This window comes from Limanda limanda, chromosome 6 (assembly GCF_963576545.1).
Source record: "Limanda limanda chromosome 6, fLimLim1.1, whole genome shotgun sequence".
Classification (NCBI taxonomy): Eukaryota; Metazoa; Chordata; class Actinopteri; order Pleuronectiformes; family Pleuronectidae; genus Limanda; species Limanda limanda.
The window spans coordinates 12,496,084-12,519,434 of record NC_083641.1 but is presented as its reverse complement, the minus strand read 5'-3'; the positions used below and the strand labels follow the sequence as shown (position 1 = coordinate 12,519,434).

At 40.6% G+C, this 23,351-nt stretch overlaps 1 protein-coding gene across 1 annotated transcript in view; it reads right to left on the bottom strand.

The window, feature by feature from the left end:
• The window catches only part of pdgfd (platelet derived growth factor d), a 51,336-nt gene that overhangs the window by 6,256 nt on the left and 21,729 nt on the right, over window positions 1-23,351 (bottom strand). The window contains exons 2-5 of the mRNA XM_061073772.1: window positions 12,633-12,822; window positions 11,213-11,390; window positions 4,580-4,639; window positions 2,332-2,545 (exon numbers count right to left, since the gene is read on the bottom strand). Of these exons, the coding sequence (XP_060929755.1) occupies window positions 2,332-2,545; window positions 4,580-4,639; window positions 11,213-11,390; window positions 12,633-12,822 (642 nt within the window). The remainder of the gene's footprint in view (window positions 1-2,331; window positions 2,546-4,579; window positions 4,640-11,212; window positions 11,391-12,632; window positions 12,823-23,351) is intronic.

The following is a 23,351-nucleotide window of genomic DNA, read 5'->3' as shown; positions in this document are numbered from 1 at the left end:
GACAATGTCACTCTTATGGCCACCGATGTCTGTCTTTCATAGGGTAACTTTTAAGACAAATTTCTAACTAAAGACCAGTTATTGGGGGACACTTTGTCCATTTTGGGACGAACGCTAAGGTTGCATTTAGGAAAAAGACGCCAAGTTTAAGGTGATGTTAGGGTTTGTCAAGTCGTGGTTATCTCAGAGAATTACTTGCTGCACACATGAGGATTTTGTGACAATCCTGCCGTTTAAACGATTTCTGATGAGTGGCATTTTCAGAGACTTGGTAACTCAGAGAAATTTACGTGATCTAACGTGACTTCAGGATTAAAAGCAGACGTGGAGGCGGAGTGTCGTTGTTGTCAGCCATTTTTTGCTTTTACAGGAGACATTAAACACTCTCTCCAACTGAAGCCACACTTCCACAGATTTGTCCTTTTTCCGACTGTCCACTGCGTACAGGAAACCGAAGTCCTATTCATGCTTTCGGCAGCCATGCTTTGGTTGATGTATGCATCATCTGTTCGGGGACACTTCTCTGTCAGCTCACTCTCATTGGCTGTTGCAGGTGTCAGTCAGTGTTCCTGTCATACTACAGTCTCCCTGTTTTTGAGTTGTAAATAGCAAACATGTTCACCCCGTGATCATCGGGAGGGGTGAATCTGTCTCCTGGAAAAATGTCCTCAAAAGTTTATAAAAATCTGCTAGGCATTGTTTTTTATTCAAACTGATTTATGTGAGTGTGTGCATGTTTGTGAGTTACTCTGGCGCAAAGTGTCCCAATTAATATTGTGATCAGACCAACTGTCCTTCACGGGAACAAAGGTGGATGTGAGCCTCTGAGTGTGTGCGTCTTAATGAAAACAAAGCTGGGCTGCTGACTGTGGCAGATTTCTGCTCCGCTGCACAGGCTGAATTTCCAATTAGAGGGAGCTACACTGTACCACAGTGTATGAAAGAGCTGCAGCACCTATGCACCTCTCTGCGTAGTGCTGCAACATGCACACACTCCCCGTGCGTGAAGCTGCCTCATGCCAGCAGAGCACACACGTGCACTGATAAATAGAGATCGATTTGCTGTCAAGCGCACATACTTACCAAAGAACAAGCGAGCCCTCGGGTAGAGAGACAGAGAGAGATACAGAGGCACAGGTGAGAGAGATGGGATTGAATACACACGCATTCTTTAGTTTATTCTCCAGATGAATGACATGTTTGTGTGTTTGTGTGTGTGCCAAATTTTCAAATCTGCTCTGAGACATCGGCTCTAGCTGTGCAACTACAGATAAAATCTATTGCCTCGGTGACCGGGGGTCATTGGCACTGACTTCACAGTGAAGAACTGCCTTGAACGGTTGGTCCTGTGTCACCTTAAATCTGTCATTGACTCATTATCCGACTCCCCAAGAGCAAACTGCTCCTTTTGATGATGCAACATCTTACTCAGCCACTGCTTTAACATCTTAATATGAACAGGAGCTACTTTTTCCCTCGGTAATCTTTAATATTCATTTATTTATATGCTACTTTCAAAGTATTTTCACAGCCCATCTCATTAAATGCGTTGACATACTCAACCAGCAGACAAGCTAATATCATAATAGTTCTGTATCCTACCGAGCACAGTCGGGGTAATGTGGTTTCAATTGAATATTCAACACTTCATTAGCACGGTTCCATCGGCTGCCACCTTTGCTATTTTTGATCATAAGGAAGCGATGTGTCTCCATCACAGTCATCACAGCCCTGACTGATTATTTTCCTCAAAATTATGGAGCCGTATGTGACTTTTCCCTCTGCTGCCCTTTACCACAGAGCTTTAGGTGTAGTCTGCAACTTGAGAATAGAATAGGGCCTCCTGGTGCGTGGGTCTTTTCTTGGTCAGCACTAGGCTGCACGCCCCCCCCACCCCCCCTCCCCTCCCCTGTAGTACAGTCGACTGCACCAGGCTGCAGAGAAATACTGGGAGTGCAGCAGAGTTGTTGTGGATCATCGTCTGCAGCACGATAAAACACCAGGAGAACATCCCTGCTCCCATCTTCCTTTACTAACTCAACATGCCACTGAAGGCTTTGATACTTGAATATTACTCTGCTGCGTTTATACTTAGAGACAGTGCATACAAATAGTTGTTTTTATATGTTTGATCAAAAAGAAACATAATTTCACTTTTCAAGTAAAATGACTCAAGAATCTGCTTGAACCCTGTGATCTTTGTTCCGAGAGAAATATAAAAAACCAAAGACGTTATTTCAATCTTCTCACTATAATTATACATGATATCCTCTGGAGACTTTTGAAATCATGTTAAGGTCTCAAATGGATTAGAGAGCTCAGTATAGTTACCTTTATTATGTCTGCTTGCCAGATGATAGGCCCGGGACATATAATGTATGTGTGTCTGAGTGTAGATGCTGTCCAGGTCCTGTCTCCAGGTGTCTGGGTTCAGGGATCTGAGAAGCTGCTCCACCGTGTCGAAGGCAGCTATTGTCCGGTCCAGATCCTCCAGTGAGAAAGGAACCTGCGTGACGGGCACCATCTGCCCTCCACCGCTGTCGTGCTATCAGCAAAGGTCAAAAGATACAGAATAATCTTTCATTATATATTTGAAGCCGTGTCTAACTTCAGCAGTTGTTCATTTATAGGTTGCTTGCAGGGAAATTGCAGCTAGCCATGAGGGCTTCTCGGGTTGCTTTGCTATTTCTTCAACCATTGTTATCTAGCACCATAATATTTCAGGGTAAAAGTTTTATTGTAGAACCCATAAATTGATATAATATTTCCAGATGCCTACAAGAGTTGAGAGTGAACTTTTACTGCAATGAAAAACTGCAGTTGTATAAATCTGATGTGGTCTTTTTCCACTGTAGTTATTTCCTATATTTCTTACTTGAAATCATTATCTACAGGATATACTGTATATACTGTTGTGATTTTAGATACTCTCCATGCACTCACCATCTCTACAACCAAGCTTCTGGGTTTTAGTCTGACATGTTAAAGAACCAACCTGTTGTCTGTATATAATGTAAAATGTATATGTACATGTATGTTTATTTTCAAACTTGCAATAGTTATCGTGGAAATTTAACAAAATCTTATACACGTCACATGAATTGTTTGTGCCATCATTTTTACAACACTACGTTTATATTGAGCCATTCACCCTTTCCGTAAAAGTAAAAATGTGAAAATCAAACTTATATGATTATTCTCATATTGTATATTTTATATACCTGAATATATATTATTTATCTTTAGTGCCAGTAAAATTGGAACCAGAAAGTAACAGCACATAACACAGATGATTACCCAATGATGACCGCTCCCTGCTGCTGGCTCTTTATCTATATAGGAGGCAATCACAATCAAATTGTGACAGCATGTAGGACGATTATGCCTCTGACTCTGGCAGCCATAATCAGCACTGACCTCCATGCAGACCACAGGACAAAGGTAATTGATGAGGAAATGTCAGGGCTGATAGCTGAGACTTAGATCGCTACACGCTGCTACACAAAATGGAACCCTGGCTCATGTAAAGTTAATGATGACACACAAGCTCAACTGAACATGGAGGTAATTTAATTACTTTTCAGATATCGTCGTCTGATTCACCTTGTACTAAGTGCGAAATTAAAAAAAGCTCAAAATCAGTAGATCAGCAAGAAACTGAAAACAGCTGGAAAATCATTCTTTTTATCAAGATAATCTGATAAAATGATAATAATATAATATATAATGAAAATTTTTTATATCTTGCTCAGTTACAAACATGAACGTATGTAAATTCAAGTCGGTGTGAAACCACCATGAAGCAGATTAAAGCAGAACATGGAAGTGGAAGAGTCCAACATGTGTGTACTTCTTGGTCTGCCTGGAAGTGACATCCTCATACACACAGTCCACATGCAAAAACACCCACATACACAGAAGCATTATCTGGCCATGCAGAAGAACTGCCACGTAGCACAGCGCACGCTAATTATTACAATCACATACAGTATGCCACTGAGTCCGAGCGCTCTTACACATAGACACAAATTACACTGATTACACATGGTTATGAAAACATTAGTCTAAGGAAGCATGTCATGTTGCATCGCAAGCTTCATGCATATTAAGTGAAGTGCATACATGCATGATTATGGTCGGTGTGGGGGTGTGCTGGATGATTCAAATGGGCCGTATATCTTAATTATTAGTTCTCCCGTGTGTGTGGGTTATTGATGGGGTCAGAAGGCAGGTATGGCTTTACAATATGTGTTCAAACCTGCTACATATGCAAATACTCTATTAACGTATAGTTTGGAAGAAAAGGGTTTTTAAAAGATAAAGATTAATTAAAAATAAAATGGTATCATCCTGATGATGAATGTGAGATGATCCTCATGTGACATTTCCTTTTCCTTTGTGCAAAATGGCAAAATATGCAGTTATTTCTTTGACTTTTTCTGTGGTTAACGTGTGACTAAGAACCAGGACTGGTACTGGCACATCTAATTCTAACAGAGGTCAACCATTTCCTGTTTTCATTTGAATTCTAGGATTTTAACCATAACAATGTGTGTGGGTATGTTTGTGTGTGACTCACCGACATGAGCATAGTGACAGCCTCCCAGTTGGTGTTGGCTGCAGGTAGAGGAGCATCGTGCTGCGGGGGTGGATAAAGAACAATACAGAAAAGAGAGTTTATTATTAAAATAATACAATACACATGTTTTTGTTTCTGTTGCAATTGTTTTGTGCTTTAGAGTCAAGATTTTTCTCAGTTGGTGATAGGTGGAGCCTGATTGATATAGTTCATCAAATGAACTGATGCCACCTACTACAAGATTTAGGTCTGACTTAAGGAATCATGGTCGTTTGTCAAGGTTAATGACATGTTGTGGCTGTGTAGGTATATGCATGGGGTCCTCTTGGTGCAAGCTTATACCTAAAAACGACATTGCACACATCACAATAATTGCTTGTGGGGGCTAACTGAATAACAAATGTTGATAGGTTCTGTTTGGCACGGCTGTTATAGTTTGGTTAAACGTACAACAAGGAGTTTTTAATTGGCTATGAAATGGTTTCGTTTTATTATTGCTGCCTCTTTATGACCTACAACAACTCTAACGATAGGAAAACTACAGCTTTTGTCCGCAGAGGCGAAAGTGAAAAGTTATTTGTAGGGCCTAAAAGTTTAAGCAACGAAAACCAAAGCCTATTTATACATTCAACAGACATCTACAGCATAAACGATACTAAAACGCTGTTGTTGTGGATTTAAATGTGTAGAAATCCTAGTGTCTCTTTTATTAGACGGATGGATATTTCTGCATTTACTCACAGTGACTGTAGGTGATGGTTGTGTTTAGGTGAGGCAGTAAAACATGTGGACATAGCGTAAAGATCACCAGATGGGACATAAACCCAGGATTTGTGAATACATTAAGGTGCATGTCCTTATGTGACTTTACACACATCTAAGGTTATCCAAGACATTCAGGAGGCGGCCTGTCTAACTGATGGACCGTCATTGTGTTGGTAAAAATCTGAAAAGAATCTCCAATGAAACTGGTTACAGCACGCCTGTGTGTGTGTTTGTGTATTAGTGTGTGTGTGTTCATGTGTCTGCGTGTGCGTTTGTGTGTTTTAAAAGAAATTAGACTGGTCAAAGCATGTTAACGTGATACACACTCATCAGACTGACATATTTGGCACACATGCACACATTCTTTCTATCTTTACTCCCTCTCCCCCACACACATGCACACACACACCGTCTCCAGCATCACTCTCTATACACACACGCATTAAATCTCATTGGATATTGAATCCCTCTCCTTGAAGAGTCTTAAATGCCGTCTCTGGTCAATGTGGAACAGTAAATCTGTCTCAACCACACTTCAAAGACACGGTGCCCTCACTTTGTCTTAGTGTGTGTGTGTGTGTGTGTGTTCTAGTGTGTGTGTGTGTGTGTGTGTGTGTGTGTGTGTGTGTGTGTGTGTGTGTGTGTCTGTAATAGAGTTGACATCAAAGCCTTTAAATGTACTCATTCACATAAACGCACACCCAAACCAGCTGTGAATGAGGTCAGAAGGATTCCTGTAAGAGAGGGCGTGTGTATGTGTGTGTGTGTGTGTGTGTGTGTGTGTTTGTGTGACTCGTGTTTACAGATCCCTACTCTCATTTCCTTTTAAGGTTAAATGCTTCATGTTTTAAGCACATCTGGGCCACTTAATAGAGTCTAAAACCAGAGACAGCGAATCAGAACCTGCTGACTGAAAACTTCCCAGGATGTCGCCTCTTGTCACCTGACAGATACAGTACCAAACTTTTACCTTCCTACTACTACTTATCTCACGACCCTCCTCACACTTTTTATGGTACTACTTTTATAGAGTCTACAAATGTAAATGTATCTCAGCAGATTGCAAATTGATTTAAATGTAACTTTTTCTTTAACGACTTTTGTTTAGCTGCTTTTGTCCTGATTAGAATGGTGTTACATTCTTGCCTTTCTTTGGTGGTGCATTAGATGTTCGTGGGGATTTATTGAATTATAATTCTAACACATTCATTCATGTTTTCATCAGCCATCCTGCATTTATGTGGGTCAGTGATAATAAGTCATGCTGCACTTTGCGTACGGATCATCTCAGATGATTGTGTAGAAACAAGGCAGAAAAAGAGGCGTCTTGCATGGTGATAATGTGGAGGAGTTAGTTGCTGTGTGGCATTTGTACGTTACTCACTTTTTATTGAGAGACACAAAGGTTGATGGTGTAAGTCATGAAAGTCAAACTTTTTTTCACTCCCCTCTCGAATGTGCTCATTCAAATAAAAATAAAAAATTATGACCAAATTAAACTAACATTAATACATACATGGCAGACAATGCAAATTCCAGTCAGCATCGTTGAGATGTTTCATGTAAATGCTTCAAATCTAGTTTGTGAAGCAATATTTGTTATATAAAGTAATATTTTAACCACTATCGCCAAACTCACTGGTGCTATGGAAACATTCTTTTTCTCAGTGGCAGTGAAGTGGAGAGGGCACCAGGGAGGTGCCCTTGTCATCATCCTGTTTTGTAGAGTTGCTGGATTAGCTGAGGATTGAGTGTGTGTAGTGGACGGTGAAGAAAGCAACAGCATCCTGTCGAATTTTGATCCTGCATGACTCGGTATCTCGCTTACAGCCAGAGGACGTTGAAGTTATTAATAGATTAATCACACAGGCTACATTTATCCTATCTTATCTCAGCGCTAATCTTCAGGTTAAAGCCAGAAAAATGCTTCCTCCTATGTAGCACACTGGCTTTTCCTGTTTACTCTAATAATTGTGGTCTTAATCTGGATTATGTATCAGTTTTGATCCTGTCTCTTGGTGATTGACATTGAAATAACACTTCTTTTAAACATAACCTTTAAACCAAGTCTTTACCCTCAGCAAGCCCTTTGGAGTAGAAGTGGGGACCAACCAAAATATTCATCAATGTAAAGATTTTCCCAGTAAGATGATATAAACCAGAATTGGTCCTTTTTTAAGAAAGCAATACAAGAAGAACAAACATACGAGAACACATGCCTGTGTTTTGTTTTCATCCTGGTTCATATTCCATGAAACAAATCTTTCCTGTCTCGGCGGGATGAACAGATGTTGGGTTATTCTGGGATTCTGGGAACTAACTTGGATCATATTACAGGATCAATGAACTTTTCCCAACTGCATCTGCCTTAGCTGTACTTCCCACCCCAGGCATTCCCAGCCAAAAAACAGCACTGTTACTCAGATGACATCAGACAACAAAATCAATTCTGGCAAAAGGGTGACCAAAGTAAATGAAGAATGAAAACCTGAGGTTGTGAAATCGTACAGAGTGAATTCCACAGACTACTTATTGACCTTTACACTCAGAAGGAGTAAACATTTTAAAGGCATCTTAGAGAGATTGATACAAAATCAGATTTAATTGCCTCAGAAACCACCATGAGAGGTGATTTAATCGAAATAATTTCAATTCTTTTGTTATGTCTCATGAGTTCAAGCTTTTTGAGACCTGGCTTTCCACTCAAAGCTCAAGACCATAGACGGTATATCAAGATGTACGTAATGAAAGCTCAAGTGAAGCCTAATGTCAGAGCCAGATGTGACATGATCCAAACTAAAGCTTAAATGTCAAAGATGGTTTCTTTGATGTTATTTTCTGCAATTCTTATCACACTGGTGTATGTTCAAGTGCTGGTTCTTTCGATAAGTTTGGTTTTAAATGAGTTATTTAATGCCGTGAAAATGGGGTAAAATATCGTGGTGGACATCAGGGACATCAAAAGCGCAAGATGGCCGTGCCTGTATCCAGGTTAGTTTGGTGGAGACGTGTCTCCCATCTTCATATACGGCCTATGCTAAGGATGCCGTAGCATGATGCTCCTCTCATTAACAAGCAGCCATTAAAGGTTGTTACGAGCTGCACTATGTCACTTTCATTGCACATGTTCTGTCTCACAGACACATACACCGAAGACTTGTGGCAACAGAGTGAAACAGTCCAGACCTGATTAAGCCGAATATATTTTGGACCTGGCTAGACCCTGTAGCTAATATGCTTGGTTTCCAGGAACCCAGGGACCCTGTGACCAGCTCTAACCAGACAGACAGATTCAGGTGGATTTGTAGATAGTGATGATAGTGACAATGAGATTTGAAGATCTGAAACAGATGAATTTATTCACTTTCGTCTTCCTATACGCTTCCATCTGTCACTATCTTTTCTCTGTGTCGCACTAATGCTGTTTACTTCCCCTCATTGTTTTTCTTGCATCTAGTCAACCTGAGTCCATATCTCCCTGCCTCACAAATGCGTCTCTCTCTCTGCGTCTCTGAGTCCAGGCTGTTTTAGTCATTAGATGACATTCTGATACCATCTCAGACACCTGTTCTCCAATGCTGTTTCTCCTCATTCTCGCTGGCTGTCTCTCTCTGCCTTCTCTCCTCTCTTTACTTCCTCTCCTCCTACCTCTTATCTGTTCGGCAGGTCTGCAGAGAACAAATTAGACCTGCTAAATTAAGCCGCACACACAGCTCCGGCCTAGCTGAAGGGAAGCTCTGTGTGTGTGTGTGTGTGTGTGTGTGTTTGTGTGTGTGTTTGTGTGAGTAAGATAGAAAAAGAAATTCAGGGGCTGGTTGAAAAATGGGTAAAAACTGATGAAATGGGATAACCCTTAGGCATTGGATTCTGCTTCAAATGAACAGAAAAGGAATAATTTGACCACAAGAACTAATACAAAGGGTGAGGAGGGTGCGAAGACAGAGAAAAACAGGACGAGTGTCTGAGGAAGAGAGATAAGGCAGTTGTGTGGGGTTTTTGCAGTAGTGAAAAGTACGTATATTTAGTCAAGTAGCAAATTCTGAGTAAGGCTGACTTCAAACTTTTACCTTGATTATGATTAATGATTGATTATTTCATATTTTATAACCCCCCCATGGAGCGCATCACTGGGCGCGTCACTCAGTGTCACACGTAGAACTGATCTTTACAAAAACCTTCTGAATCCGTATTTATTTCCCTGTTCAAATGGGGCGTCGCTTCTTCTGCAACAAAGACATTAAAACACTGCGATGCGACATAATCAGCGGGAACAACTTCTCTCCTGTGTGTATGTGTGTGTGTATGTATGTGTGTGTGTGTGTGTGTGTATGTATGTGTGTGTGTGTGTGTCTCCTCATCCCTGTCACACTTCACACAAACTGCCGATCGCATTTATTTAGTTATTAGTCGATGGTGTTGGAACATTGTGAACCTTTAGTGTCTGTGGTTGAGGTAATTAAAGGTATCAAAGCATAAAAATGGATCTCAAATGTGTTTTTGTTTTTTTTATAAACATTTTAATAAAAGGTGTCACGTTAAAGCTGTGAAAACTGATGTCACAAACTAACACCGTTCCTCTATCTCCCCCAAAATAAGAGAAAATCACAAACCAGTACGAATCTGATCTGGTTTCCACGTCAAATCAAAAGGCTGCTGTCATCTGAGAGCGTTGTTCTCACGAGAGTGTGAAGGCTGACAGCTAAAAGAGAACTAGCAAAGTGATTGCCAATGTACTTCTGCATTGAATTGATGCTGTATACAGGCTGGACATATAGCTATGTACTCGATACAGCAGCCAAAGCTGTAACTGGACTTGCAGCCCCTTAGTAGGTTGTGGCTATGCAGACTGGACTGTGATTTATCTGCTTAGTCTCTTGTGCTCTCACTGTTTCTCAGTGGCCCAGAAAAGCCAATTGAAGTTTGAGTAGTAAGTCAATGATTCCTTAGATGACGTTATTAAACATCTGTTCTCCATTGTTTATTCTGTCAAATCAAAAAGAGAGTAAGAAAAAGATAAAACCTTAATGGTGTGTCTTGGTCTTCATAGGATTTGCTGACAAGAAACACAAAGAACAACGACAGCCTTATCTTTAAAAATCTCATTCAACCCCAGTGAAAAAAAACAGTATCTCTGTCTGTCTTGCTTTCTCTCTCTGCCTTGCCCTTTCCTCCATCTGTGCTCATACCAGGGATTTTTATCAGATGATAAGCGAAGCCACTGGTTCAAGCTCGTCAGCCGTGCTTTGTCTCTTCTCCTCTTTCTCTCCTCTAATCATAAAAGAGGAAGTCAAGGAACATCTTTAAATGCCTCTTTCTCTCTCTCCACTGCTCTCCCTCTTCCCCTTTCCCCTCGATTACAGGGCGAGAGAACATCTTCAAATCCGACTCTCCCTATTTCATTCTTTCCTCTTCCTGACAGATTGACAGAGCTAATCTCCTTATCCCTTCATTTGACAGCCTTTAGGAGAACATTTTCACCCCCCCCCCCTCACCACCACCACCACCACCACCCCTTCTCCCTATCCTTCCATCTCTCCTCTACTGTCGAGTGGACGTGTGTGAAAAGAACAGTTGGCTAATACGTGTTGGCATTTAACCGACCATGTTACTAGATCCTCCCTCGCTCCCTTCCTCTCTATTTACCTCCTCATCATACCATTTCTCTCTTTTATTGTCAAGTGGGGGTAATAGAGTGAAAGAAGCATTTCACCTGGAGCAATGCAGTGGTACTCGGGCTGAACCCGATGTGACAAGAAAACTTTAAGCCGTGTCCCACATAGCAGCTCCTAACTCATCGTCAGCTGTGCGTGTGTCTGTGTGTGTGTGTGTCTTTGTGTGTTCTTGAGTGTGTGTGTGTTGGTCTCTCACCAGCAGGGAGTAGTAGACTTTGAATCCCGGCTTTGCAACAAAGTAATCATCAGACTTGAAGGTGACTCGGAGCATGTTGGTTTTGGAGTTGAGGCGGGGCGGAGCTTTCTGCCCACACCAGCGACCCCAAATTATAGTGCTTGTCTCTGATTGGTCCTCCACTTCAACAAAGTCATACCTGGAGTGAAACAAAGACAATATGAATACAATGATTTTTTTAAATAAGAAGTAATACAAAGTGATTTAGCTTGAATGACATAAGCTGCTTTCAGACACTGCACTGAAGTCCAGACATTCTCCAACATTTTTCCGAAGGGGCTGTTTTGGAGAAGGCAGAGACATTTTGACAAACTTTTCCTGCCACCCACTTGGAAAAATATCTGTGTGAGTCTGAGGATTCAGCAACAAAAAGTGTTGATGACAAAAACTGGTAGAATACAAATATCTTTCAGTGACAAAGATGTGTCATCAACGCATTTCCATGGCAGAATTCATATTATAAGTCCTATATGGCTGAAAATGGCTTTGGTGTGCATTTCTTTTCTCATTAGCACAGTCTAGATTACTTTCGGAATCAGACACATTTCAGCTCTTATCATCAGACCTTTTTGATGTCTCCTCAAATCACCTGGCCATCCTGCCAAAGTACCTGACAACAAGATTTTCATGTTGTGCAAGGTATACAAAGTTTTTGCACAACGTAATTATGCAAAAAAACATATAATATGCATAACTAGCAGTCAACAGCCCACTCAGTTGGTACATCTATCAAACGCACTCACAGAAATACCCACAATGTAGTCAATGTGATGTAGAAGATCTGAAAAATCCTTTCTACCTCTTCTACTCTCTCCTCCCTCTCTTCCGCCCCTGCTGCTCCCCCTTGTCTTTTCAGAAAACTGCTTACAAAGACAGCGAAGTTGCATATGGGGATTAAAAGTATCCCCCCCCTCAAGGACAAACTTCTTCTACTTCTTGTGCCAAGAAAGCAAACTTCAACTGTCCATCCCTTGTAGTGATTCTACCCCCCGTGCACCTTTGCAGATTATCTTCTCGCACATACTTTCCATCACAGTTAACTGTTGATGTGATACTGTGAAATCATTATCAAATCATTTCCCCATTTTATACTACTCAACTGGAGAGTTAACTCACTAAACTTTTCATCCCCTCTTTGATAACGTTTAATCGACCACTCCATCATGTATTCTCTCAATCACTGTTACTTTCATGTGACTTCATGTGACTTCTCCTATTCTTTTACCTCTTTCCCTCTTTCCTCCTTTTGGTCATTTTCCTTCTCTTCCTTTTGTTTTTTTTTTTTTTGTTTTATGTCTCCTGCTGTAATTCTGCCTTCTGAACTCCACCTCTCTGCTTTCTATCTGCCTGCTTATCTGTTTCTCTGCATCTCATGTTTTACCTGCACACTCCATTCTCAGCCTCCTCCAGGCCGAAGTGTCCGTCAAACTCCAGGTGAATGCGGCTCCCTGGCGGTGACAGCAGTTTCCATGACAACAGCAGGTTGCGGGGATAAGCGTTAGGGTAGCGTGGGCTGTGGATGGCTCCACCCACTGGTGTGACTGTGATGTTTTCCTCTTTGCGGTACAAGTCTGTGGTGAGGCGATTGCTGTGTGTTAGTGGTTACAACTGATCAGTTAGTTAGTCCAGTTATAAATTAAAAACAAGCAAAGCAGCTTGTTCACACACATGCACACAACACGTAAATCTACATGCTACAGTAACACATTGGGCCCTATCTTACACACCATCAAAGCAATGGTGAGCGCGATGCAACTGCCCCAATCTAAGTGACCATGGTCATGTTGGTCTTAAACTGAGGTGTGGTAAGGGGCATTGTTGGACCATTCAAAGTCAATGGTACAAGATCTTTACACTCAGATCTTTATGTTTACACAGATATTGTCAACTCTATGAATCCTGACAGATCAGCCATTATCCACCAAGGTGCAAGAACACATTAAACGGAATTGGAGTTGACACTCTGATTGGTTTATCGCATGTTACGCCCAAACACACCCAATAATTAATTTAGGGAAAAACCTACAACCCTTTAAAACCATGTGCACCTTCGCTATTAAACTAGAAAAAGCCTTAAATACACTTGCACCATCTGCTTTAGACCATGTGCTTAGGTTATTAAAATAGAGCCCATAGACTTTTATGCATTTTGGCACAAAAACAATACCAATGTAAATGTGACATTTCTGTTTTTAACGACAACATGACGTCAGCAAAGATTGACCTCAGATGGAACCCTTATGAAGCCTTTGGCTTTTTGGAAATTTCTTACAAACAGCAAAGGTAACAAAGTCGAATTTAAGTTTTAGTTTTAAGCTTTTACACAGCTATGTTTGTGTGGATGACAAAAACAAGATATAGCATGGTAATTAGTGAGTGTTAGTGCTGGTAGGAGGATTTTTTTTTACAGAGCCAGAGATTCTGTTTACCACTGTTTCCAGTTTTTATGCTAAGCTTACTGCCTCGTGGCTGCAGCTTAAAATTTAAAAGATAAACAGTGGCATAAATCTTCTCATCTATCTCTTGGCAACACAGTGAATTCGGTTATTTCATGAAATGTCTGATTTTTATTTTGTTTTAACCCGACTGATAATGGATATTGAGGCAGTTACTTTGGGACAGATATTTTGGAGATATATAAAGAGATATTAATACTAGAGCTGTCAAACGATTAAAATATTTAATCGTGATTAATCGCATTTTGTCATAGTTAACTCGCGATTAATCGCAATTAATCGCAAATTTGTATCTATTCTGAATGTTCCTTCATTTATTATTTTTCCATAATTTTACTTTCGTTTTAATGCTCTTATCAACATGGAAAAGTGGATTGGCTTGCTTTATGCAAATGTTTTATATTATTGAAAAACAACATTGCCAAACAGGGCGGTACAAAATAAAATTATAAAGTGCACATTTCAGGTTAACAAGGACTCTCCCTATAGTGCAGTTAAACCATGGCTTAATATTTTCTTTTTTTCAAGTTTGCTGTGAACATAGCAGTCAGTCCTCTTATTGCAGAAACAATGAACCATAACAGTTAGGTTACCAATAAAAGGTAAGCCTACTACTTCTTTGCTTTAAGCTAGCTACTCAAACAGACAAGCAACAAATAACAAACAAACAAAATACACAGGCAGGTGTCGGCCTACTTTGAAATAAATGAAACACACAACTTTGTAGGGCTATTTGAGTCCTCCCCTTATTTGTGGAAAATGTATGAAATAAGAAGTACCCTATTTTTAAATAAATAAAAACATATAGCTGCAGCCTAATAGTGTAACGGACTGGGTTTATGTTTATGTTTGGTTTTGACGTATGCTCAGTAAAACACTGTTGAAGGAGCGCTCTGATGTCTGACGGTCATGAAGGGGTCTGGGTGGGACATGTGACTGTTTTAACCAATAGGATGGGGGGATCGGGGATCAATGAGGAAGTGAAGTGTTGATGTCTGCGAGAGACGGAGTAACAGCGAGAGGTGCACATGTTCGTGTAGAGGAAAATACCAGTTACTAAACCATGAAGAAGTTCCGTGTCCTGTGGGACGCTACAATAGCTTTAAAATATATATTTTAGGTGGCGAAATATTAAAACAAAAAGCGAGAGCAGGTCAGACTGGAGGCGAACACAGATACTGCAGCTGCAGCTGCAGCTCTGCTTTAACTCGAGTTAAAAAAATTGACGGCGTTAAAATGGGTTTGCGTTAACGCCGTTAATAACGCGTTAAACTGACAGCCCTAATTAATACGTAACATAACCTAAACAAACATTATTTATATGTATCCCATAGATTTGTACCGATGAAGTGGAACATTTTACATTTAAATACATGTTGGTGCTTTCTAATTGGAACACTATATGACCTCAATCTGATGTTGGTATACTGCTCTTATTTGTCATTATCGGCTATGCACATCGATAAAGATAAATCAGTGATAAAATTATATTGGCCTATGCATCAGTCTTGCTCATTTATTGGTGTTTCTCCAGATTCGTTACTTTTTTTTGTGCACTGTTTGTAATTGTGAAAAGAAAACATCTGAAGTTCAGGGTAGAGAAAAGAGTCATATTCATATGGGTCAACTAAAACAACTCTAGAGGTGGGAAGTCCCGTTTCTAAGACAGCTTTGTTGTGGATCTCTTGAACATCTGTGGATATGTCCATGGGTCTGCCCTGTTTCATATCCATTAGATTGAGATATATCTGTACAAGCAGAATATTTGGCCCGATAGTGGTTCCAGAGAAAAGGTCAAGCGGTCAACGGGAATATTCCGATCCATTCTCTGAAGGTCATGAACATGGGCAGCACATGGGGAAAAGGAAGCCATACAGACTAAAAGGAAATTTTGAATGAACATTAAAGATATTTTAGAATCACTCTCCGGTGACCAAGAGTCACACCTAGTTGTATAGCAGCTATTGAGAACAATAGTTGCCCTTTAAGTGACATGACCACTGTCAGTCTGGGCTACATCCTGTTGTTGGATTTATTTACACCTTTTGGCTACCATGGGTTTGGGGTATTTACTTTTCTTGCTTTGTCAACTGGTTTTATAAACTATAACGGTACTTTACAAAGTGTTTAAAGTAATAGCTAATCAGTAAATACCATAACAACTACTAAACTCAAACATAAATCCACTTTTAATATTGCACAATAAAAAGAGAATTTGTGACCAAGATGCGCAAACACACACACACACACACACAAACATGTGCACACGTTTGTCTTTTTATACTTATGAGGACAATTACTGACATAATCCATTCCCTAACCCCTCACCTTGTTCTTTGAAGCCTAGACTTCACTCACTGTTCCTGTGTTTGCACGTGACGTCACGTGCCATCTACAGTTATTTCTATGCTTCCTTATTTATGTCACATGATGAGGGAGCTTAGCCAATATCTGATGGCTCCTGGAGGGAAATTATAGACTGTAGGTAAAGAAGATGTATTGCAGAAAAAAAGGAAAACACACTATTTTACCAGTTGCTCAAAGTGTTTGGAGGAAACAAGCCAATTGCAAAACTTTTCTGTTTGTGTTTCCTCTTCTTCAACCCTTTTCCAGCAGCGACACTTGCTGAAGACTGTACCGAATCTTGTGCCTCAAGGGCCAGCTGAAAGGGAGAGGTGTTGTGTTGCTGCTCGCAATGACCAATCTGTCAAGCATAGCCGCAGCTTAACCCTAACCTTAACCTCAAATCCAACTCTAACCTGTACCTAAAGAGTCTTAACCCTCAGGAAGACCTCTGAAGCTCTGAGGACCGGCTAAAAATGTCCATGGAACATAAACAACCATAGAAAGAAACACACACATGCACACACACACACACACACACACTCTAAGGTCAGGCTATGTGCCGAAGTAGGCTGACTGGGCTATTTTTCTGACGGGTTAGTATTTTTTTTTGCGAGAGAGCTGAATGCATAATCAAGGCACCGCAGCCTGCACCCAAGGGAGATGGTGATGAAGCTTTGGCCTTCTCCTCCACCCCTTTACTGCAAACTTCCCTTAATTCCTCCTGCTATCTCATCACATCTCTTCCTCTCTTCAGATTCCTCCTCTCTGCCTCAGTCAGTAATTCTGTGTCATCGGTCATTCAGCGCTCTTTGGCAGCCTCACCTCCTGCTAATTCTGGCCTCAGCAATTAACACTGTGTGTGTGTGTGTGTGTGGGAGAGAGAGAGTGAGAGTGAGTGTGTACTTTCAGATATGAGCATTTATGCTTATGTGAATAAGTGTGCGTGTGCATCTGTGAGTGTGTGTGGGTGGGTGTTTGTGTGTGTGTAACAGGGCACAGTTTGTAATGGGATTCTTCCACTCTGCTGATCAGAAGCCTGACTGTGTAGGTCCATTCAGTCATAAAAGTGCTTATGTGTCAGGAACTCTCACCCACTAAGGTGCCTGGGGAACAGTGCTGTGTGTGTATGTGTGTGTTTGTGTGTGTTTGTGTCTATCAGCATATAATGCATAAGGGACCTTGTTTGTGTGTGTGTGTGTGTATATCATTATCATTTCTTCGTATTTTTAATTAATTTGGTTTTGTTCTCTTTGAACTCTGTTGGGTTTCTCCACAATAACGCAGCCTGTTTCTGGAGAATTTACTGGGTGAGCTAATCAGCTTCTACCCACGGCAAGGTCACACAATATCATTAAGTTTGAAGGATATTTACAGTTTTACTATAGTTGTGGTAGAAACGTCTTTATTATCTGAAAAGAGCAGAAAGCCTAGAGGCTTACAGATTGTTTTGGACCAGCAACCTGGATTCAGACTCATTGTTTCAGCATTCAACCTGCTCAAGTGTGATGAAGGTAATAAACTCCATCCAGCTTTTTACTGGATTGATGCTCTGCAGCTCACCCTAACCTCTGAGCTGGTTGAACTGGTTGAACTTATTTCCTAGTATTCATCATTTTCAGTGTTTGTTGCAGGGTTAATACAAAACTATAACCTCTTCTGATTCAGAATTAGGGTAGACATACACTAGGCCCAGTTACCTTGTACTGTGCTGGAGGATCCTCCTACCCCACTTCCCCAGTGGCCTTCACTTAAACAATTAACACCAACCCTAATGAAAACTTATAAGGACCTTTCCATTACTTTGTTTTTGTTTGACTCCAGTCCAACATTTTGTGCACAAGCAGTTGCCCTGCCACACACGACATGAGACACGCACAGCTAGGACCTCGGATTAAAGTGGATTGTATTTGTGTTTGAAGAGCGGCAGAGATGAGCAGACACAGGAGTGAAGATTATCTCTCAATGCGATGTTCCTTTCACCTTCATTATCACAGAAGAAGCGTCACTCCGCGTGTCCAGGAACATATAACAGAAAGAAATTCGGCAGGTTGTTGTAAAGATCAGTTCTATGTGGGAGTGATTAGACAAGAGGAGCTTGTTGACCGACCCAGAGAAACACGCCTCAGCGCAGATAAAGGAAAGATGGTAATCATTCCACTTTAAGGCTTAGGTGTAGCTCACAAGCTCACAACTGAATGAGTCTCAAATCAATGTGGAGATCATTAAAATAACTAAATGATGGAGCTGGGTCGGTGGTTGGTGGGGTTGGCTTGACTACTAGAAAAGTCTTACACTGTAACATCAACCCGTACACTGGTAAAGGAAACTTGTAGCTGCAGCAAAGCAGCCACCGCCAGATTCTGTTTGTTTGACCTGTTGTTACATTTGTTCCGTGAAATGAGGTAATCAGCAGAAAGAGATGTTAACAGACTGAAATAACATCTTCCAGGGATTTTACCAAATGATGGACCAGCTCATCTATCCAGCTGGAAAAGAGACCAACCCCAACATCTTTCATTTGTCTGTCCTGGCAAATTTTTATTGCTAAATCCTTTCAAAAAGCTGTAGATCTGGATGTTGATTTGCTAAACCTACATTTTGTTAGCCTCCAATAAAGGATTATGATCAAAATGATGAACGCTGTGATATGACCTCAAGTTCATTGTCATTTGTGCAGTAAAAACAGACAAATGTGCAAACACATATGTTTTCTAAAGAAATGGTTTCCATGGTGCACATCAATATATATCTATTCTGCTTCATTTGGTGTGTGAGTGTGTGTGTGTTTGTTTGCATACGTGTGTATATGTGTGTGTGTGTGTGTGTGTGTGTGTGTGTGTGTGTGTGTGTGTGTGTGTGTATGCATATTTGAGTATAGTGTGTAGGTCTAATAGGAATGTATATATATTCTAACATGGATTTGCATTTATGTGCACATCCAAGTGTGTTTCTGTGGGAAAAGAGTGTGTGAGAGACAGAAAGCATTAAGAGGGAGGAAGACTTGGAAATGAGAAAATATGCAAATATGCTCAAGTACCATCCGTCTCTTTTGGATACTGCTCGTCACTCACACCATTGACCTTACTATAAATCATGCAGTGATGTCAGTGACTCCATTGCAAATTCATGCAAATGAGTCAATGATTAGAAAATGGGCTCTCTGTTAAAGATCCAGTCTAGAGAATTGACAGCACTGGAAATTGACAGCTACTTTCGTTAGCTTGCTTTGGAAATGCACGTAAGGCTATGGCTACGGGGGAAAGGGTTGAAATGGAGACAGGGCCGGGGAGGATCCTCATAGACACAGCACATACGTTGAAGGCACAGTGACAGGCAGTGAAGTCCATAAATGCCAAGACAATAACACACTTTCTTTATCTAGCTCTAGACTGCAGCACTTAAGAGTTGGGAAGAAACAGTAACTCTGCAGCTTTTTAGCTTGAATGGCTCTTTAAATAGACTTGCAGGCTTGATAGATATGTGAACTGTGTTCAAGACTGTATAGCAGAATATTATCTGTAACAAACAGGCAAATTAACAATTTTAAAAAACAAGCTAAAAAGTGTGAAGTACTTGATTGGCAGTGTCAGTCATATTGCATTCAAGAAGCTCCTCATACTTTCATGCAGACCCAGTATTGACTCAATGTGGGCAGCCATCTGCCTCGGCTGGCTGGGGGGGGGTCAGAGGGGAGAGAACTGAGAAAGAGAGTGATGTAACAGTTGTGTAACCGTGTAATACTTCAACTTCATCAGACTGGTTGTTATATTTAAAATAAGAAGAGTGACACTAATATATGTATTGTTGTTATTAATGATAGCAGCATCCATTAATAAAAATATATTTTTTTTTTTTAAATTTTCAAATACTGTAAGATATGGAACCTTCAGATCTGGAGACAGATGGAGGCAGGATGAAAGAGAGACTGACTACAAAAACATATTGAATACAGTGACTTTATTTATAAGTAATTTCACTGTGTCTTATAAATTATGGATCCCTAAAATCTGGAAACTAAATGATTTAGGAAAACACGTGTTTATTTAAAGTGAAAGAAAGTTGCTTCAACTTTGCAGTCTAAAAGCCCTTCAACCTAAAATTCTCGTAGTCAAACTCAAAATGCTGGAGTATGTGAGAGCCAATATAACAAATGGCATCGCCACCACACATTTCCCAGCAGGAAGGCTGCTATTAATGCTCTCATTAGTGGGTATGTTATTTCCAGTAACTCCACATATGTCACCAAATAAAGTCTCAGTTTAATTTGTCTCTTTCACATTCCCATTCTCCTTTACTTCTCTCTTTGAGACTATTGAACCACTCTCAGTTTTACGTTAAATATTTTAATTTACAAATAAAATGAATTGTTTGTCAGGATTGATCTGATTTGTATCCTTTACTTTGGGAAATTAATAATTCTTGATTGGTTTGTCATAATTGCTATATTTTTGTGGCTAAATTGTGTGTTTTTACGATGTTTTATTACATAGCTGCAACTATATATGTATCTATATATATCTCTCTCTATATATGTACTATTGCTGCTTGTTCAATGCTGAGTTTTCGTTACATTGCATCCTTTTTTCCGACCATCTGCAGCACAAGACTGCAGGTGTTCATCACATCTACAAAATTATTAGTGTTCATTTATAAGGTCTTTTATGGGACCTGCAGTCCAAAGCAGTCACACAACAACTGTCATCTTCCAAACTTGGCAGAGAAACAACGTTGTGCAACCTCAGGAAATAGGATGATGTCAGTAGTGCAGATAATATCACAGTCAATCTGACTCACACCTCCAGATTTAAATACACACACACACACACTTAAATACACAATGATACACGCAATGTCTGACACTGGCAATTAGGCTTCGAGACTAATGATGAGACACTTAAATAACCGTCACAAAGAAGTGGCTTGACTGGGTTATGTGTGTGTGTGTGTGTGTGTGTTTGTGTGTGTGTGTGTTTGTGTGTGTGTGTGTGTGTGTGTGACAGTCTATCAAAGTGTGTTTGCCGATGTGCTGGGTTCCATTTTTTGTGTGCATTTCCAGCGATGCGTGTCTGCCAGGATGTATGTGGGTAAATTCGCACTAATTAAACTTGGCTCCCACCTCCAGTGCCAGGGTGTGATGTTCTCCTTGCTCTGAGATCTATTTCTGATCCAAGTGCCAATCACACATACATCACCCAGCAACCGGTGTGCATCAGAGACTCGAAAAAAAGTAGTGTGAGAAAGTACTGAAGTTGCAGCAAGAGGAGTAAGTGATGATGAGGGCGAGATAGTTAACTTTATAGTTCTCTCTTGATTAAATTGATTTTGCTGATATCCCACGTGTGCCAACACTCGCTTAAATATACACTTTTTATTCCAAGTCACTTTCTGGTCAAACCAAACCCTGTTTTTCTTGAGTGACAGTTTACATATGATACATTCTACCTCCGAGACACTCTCCCACAGGACATTACCTATAACAAGGCTATCCCATTTCCCCATCTAACATCCCCTGTCTGACATCCCCTGTATGGCTTTCATCTTTTTAAAATGAATTCTTTGAGGTTATGAAGTTAGACTGTATGTGAGAACGCAGATGCCCGGGTCAGTTGCTCCACACATTTTCTGAAACTTATCCTCCAAGCAAGTAAAATGTCTAAATGAGAATTCGTGTGAATGTGTGTCTGAAAAATTCAGTCAAATTCAGCAAGCACGGACAGAAAAGAGATGCCATCCTCGTAGAATGTGCAGACCAATAATTTTCCAGATGTGTTACAACGGTTTCAGTGTGGTGATTTTGTTATTTTCTGACAGAAACAGGGAAGTGTATCGCCCTGTTTTCAGTCTTTACACTTAGATTAGCTAACTGGCTGCTTGCTATAGCTTCATATTTTCAGTATAAACACAACATGTCATTTGTATGCAGCGCTGGATAGCTTGCATCCGATTCATATACTGTGAGACAGTTAACGGCTAAACTACGGTAATCTGGTAAATATGGGTTGACTTTAAATGGCAGTTCTGTAAATAGGCTTTGAATGAATGTGGCAGTAGCGCTACCAATAATCTAGACAGATATTGGATTTGAAAAACAGAAGGCAGGTTATAAAACCATTTTCCTCTGCCATTATTATTATCATCATCATTATTACTATGACTATAATTATTGTTATTACAGACCATTTTGCTGCCATTCCCAGTTATCTGCTGAATTGTTTATTCATCTGTTGTTGGCAACACATTGTAAAACACTGCTAAACACTGTGAGCATGTGTGTGTTTGTGCGTTGCTAATATGTAAACCTGGGTTTGTTTGTGCATATCCGTAAGCCTTTACTGTATATATCGATCTGTGTTTGTGTGCATCTATAAATGTGTCTGTGTTGGTTGTTGATGCGGGAAGCTGTACTAACACCCTTAGAGTATTTCCACCCATGAGGAATAACCAAAGCCTTTTCCATCTGGCTAAATGTTAGCTCAAGGTCTGTGTGCATGTCTATGTGCGTGCATGTGTGTGTGTGTGTGTGTGTCGCCGTGCTGCGTATCAAAGCCTGTGCGGTGCAGGCTCCAATGTTTTGCCACTCGCTCATGACAAATCATCTTTAAATATGCTCCCTCGTTCCCCAGTCACGCTCAAACAACCATAGATGCATGAAAAAGACACACACACACACACACACACACCCTGGGGATGAACGCTGCATGCCGAGGGGTGTCAGCTTTGGTCAGCATCGGCTCTCACCCCGCATCTCTCCTCCCTTCGTCTTCACTCCATCCTGCACCATCTTCTCTACCTCTGCTTCCCTCTCTTTCTGATCATCACAGACAGATCTAATTTAGAATTTTGTTTGCATTTATTAACACCTGATATATAATTTCACGTTTCAACATTTTAAATGCTTAGACAAAAATTGCAAACCCACGATAAAAAAAAACAGTACTTCACGACTGTCTGTCTCTCTCCCTCTCTCTGATCAAATCTGACTTTTTTGTCACATTTAGTTGCAGGCCCACATTTGCTGCTTAAACCGGGTTCTGTCACTTTCTTTTATACACACGTAGAGACTGCATGTTATTTAGCAGTTTCTGTGTCAAAGTGTGGGGAATTGGGATGCTGGAGCGAAGCGTTGGCATGGAGATGAAGGCCGAATATAGAAAGGACTGAGAGACAGGAGGGACCTTTCAGTAATTCTCCAGTCTAACTAACAAAATGATGATCAAGACGGAAAGTGCATGTTTTAAAGAAGGGGCGCGTGGGAGTGTCCAGTGCATTAGGCAGGCCACATAGGCATTCATCTGAGA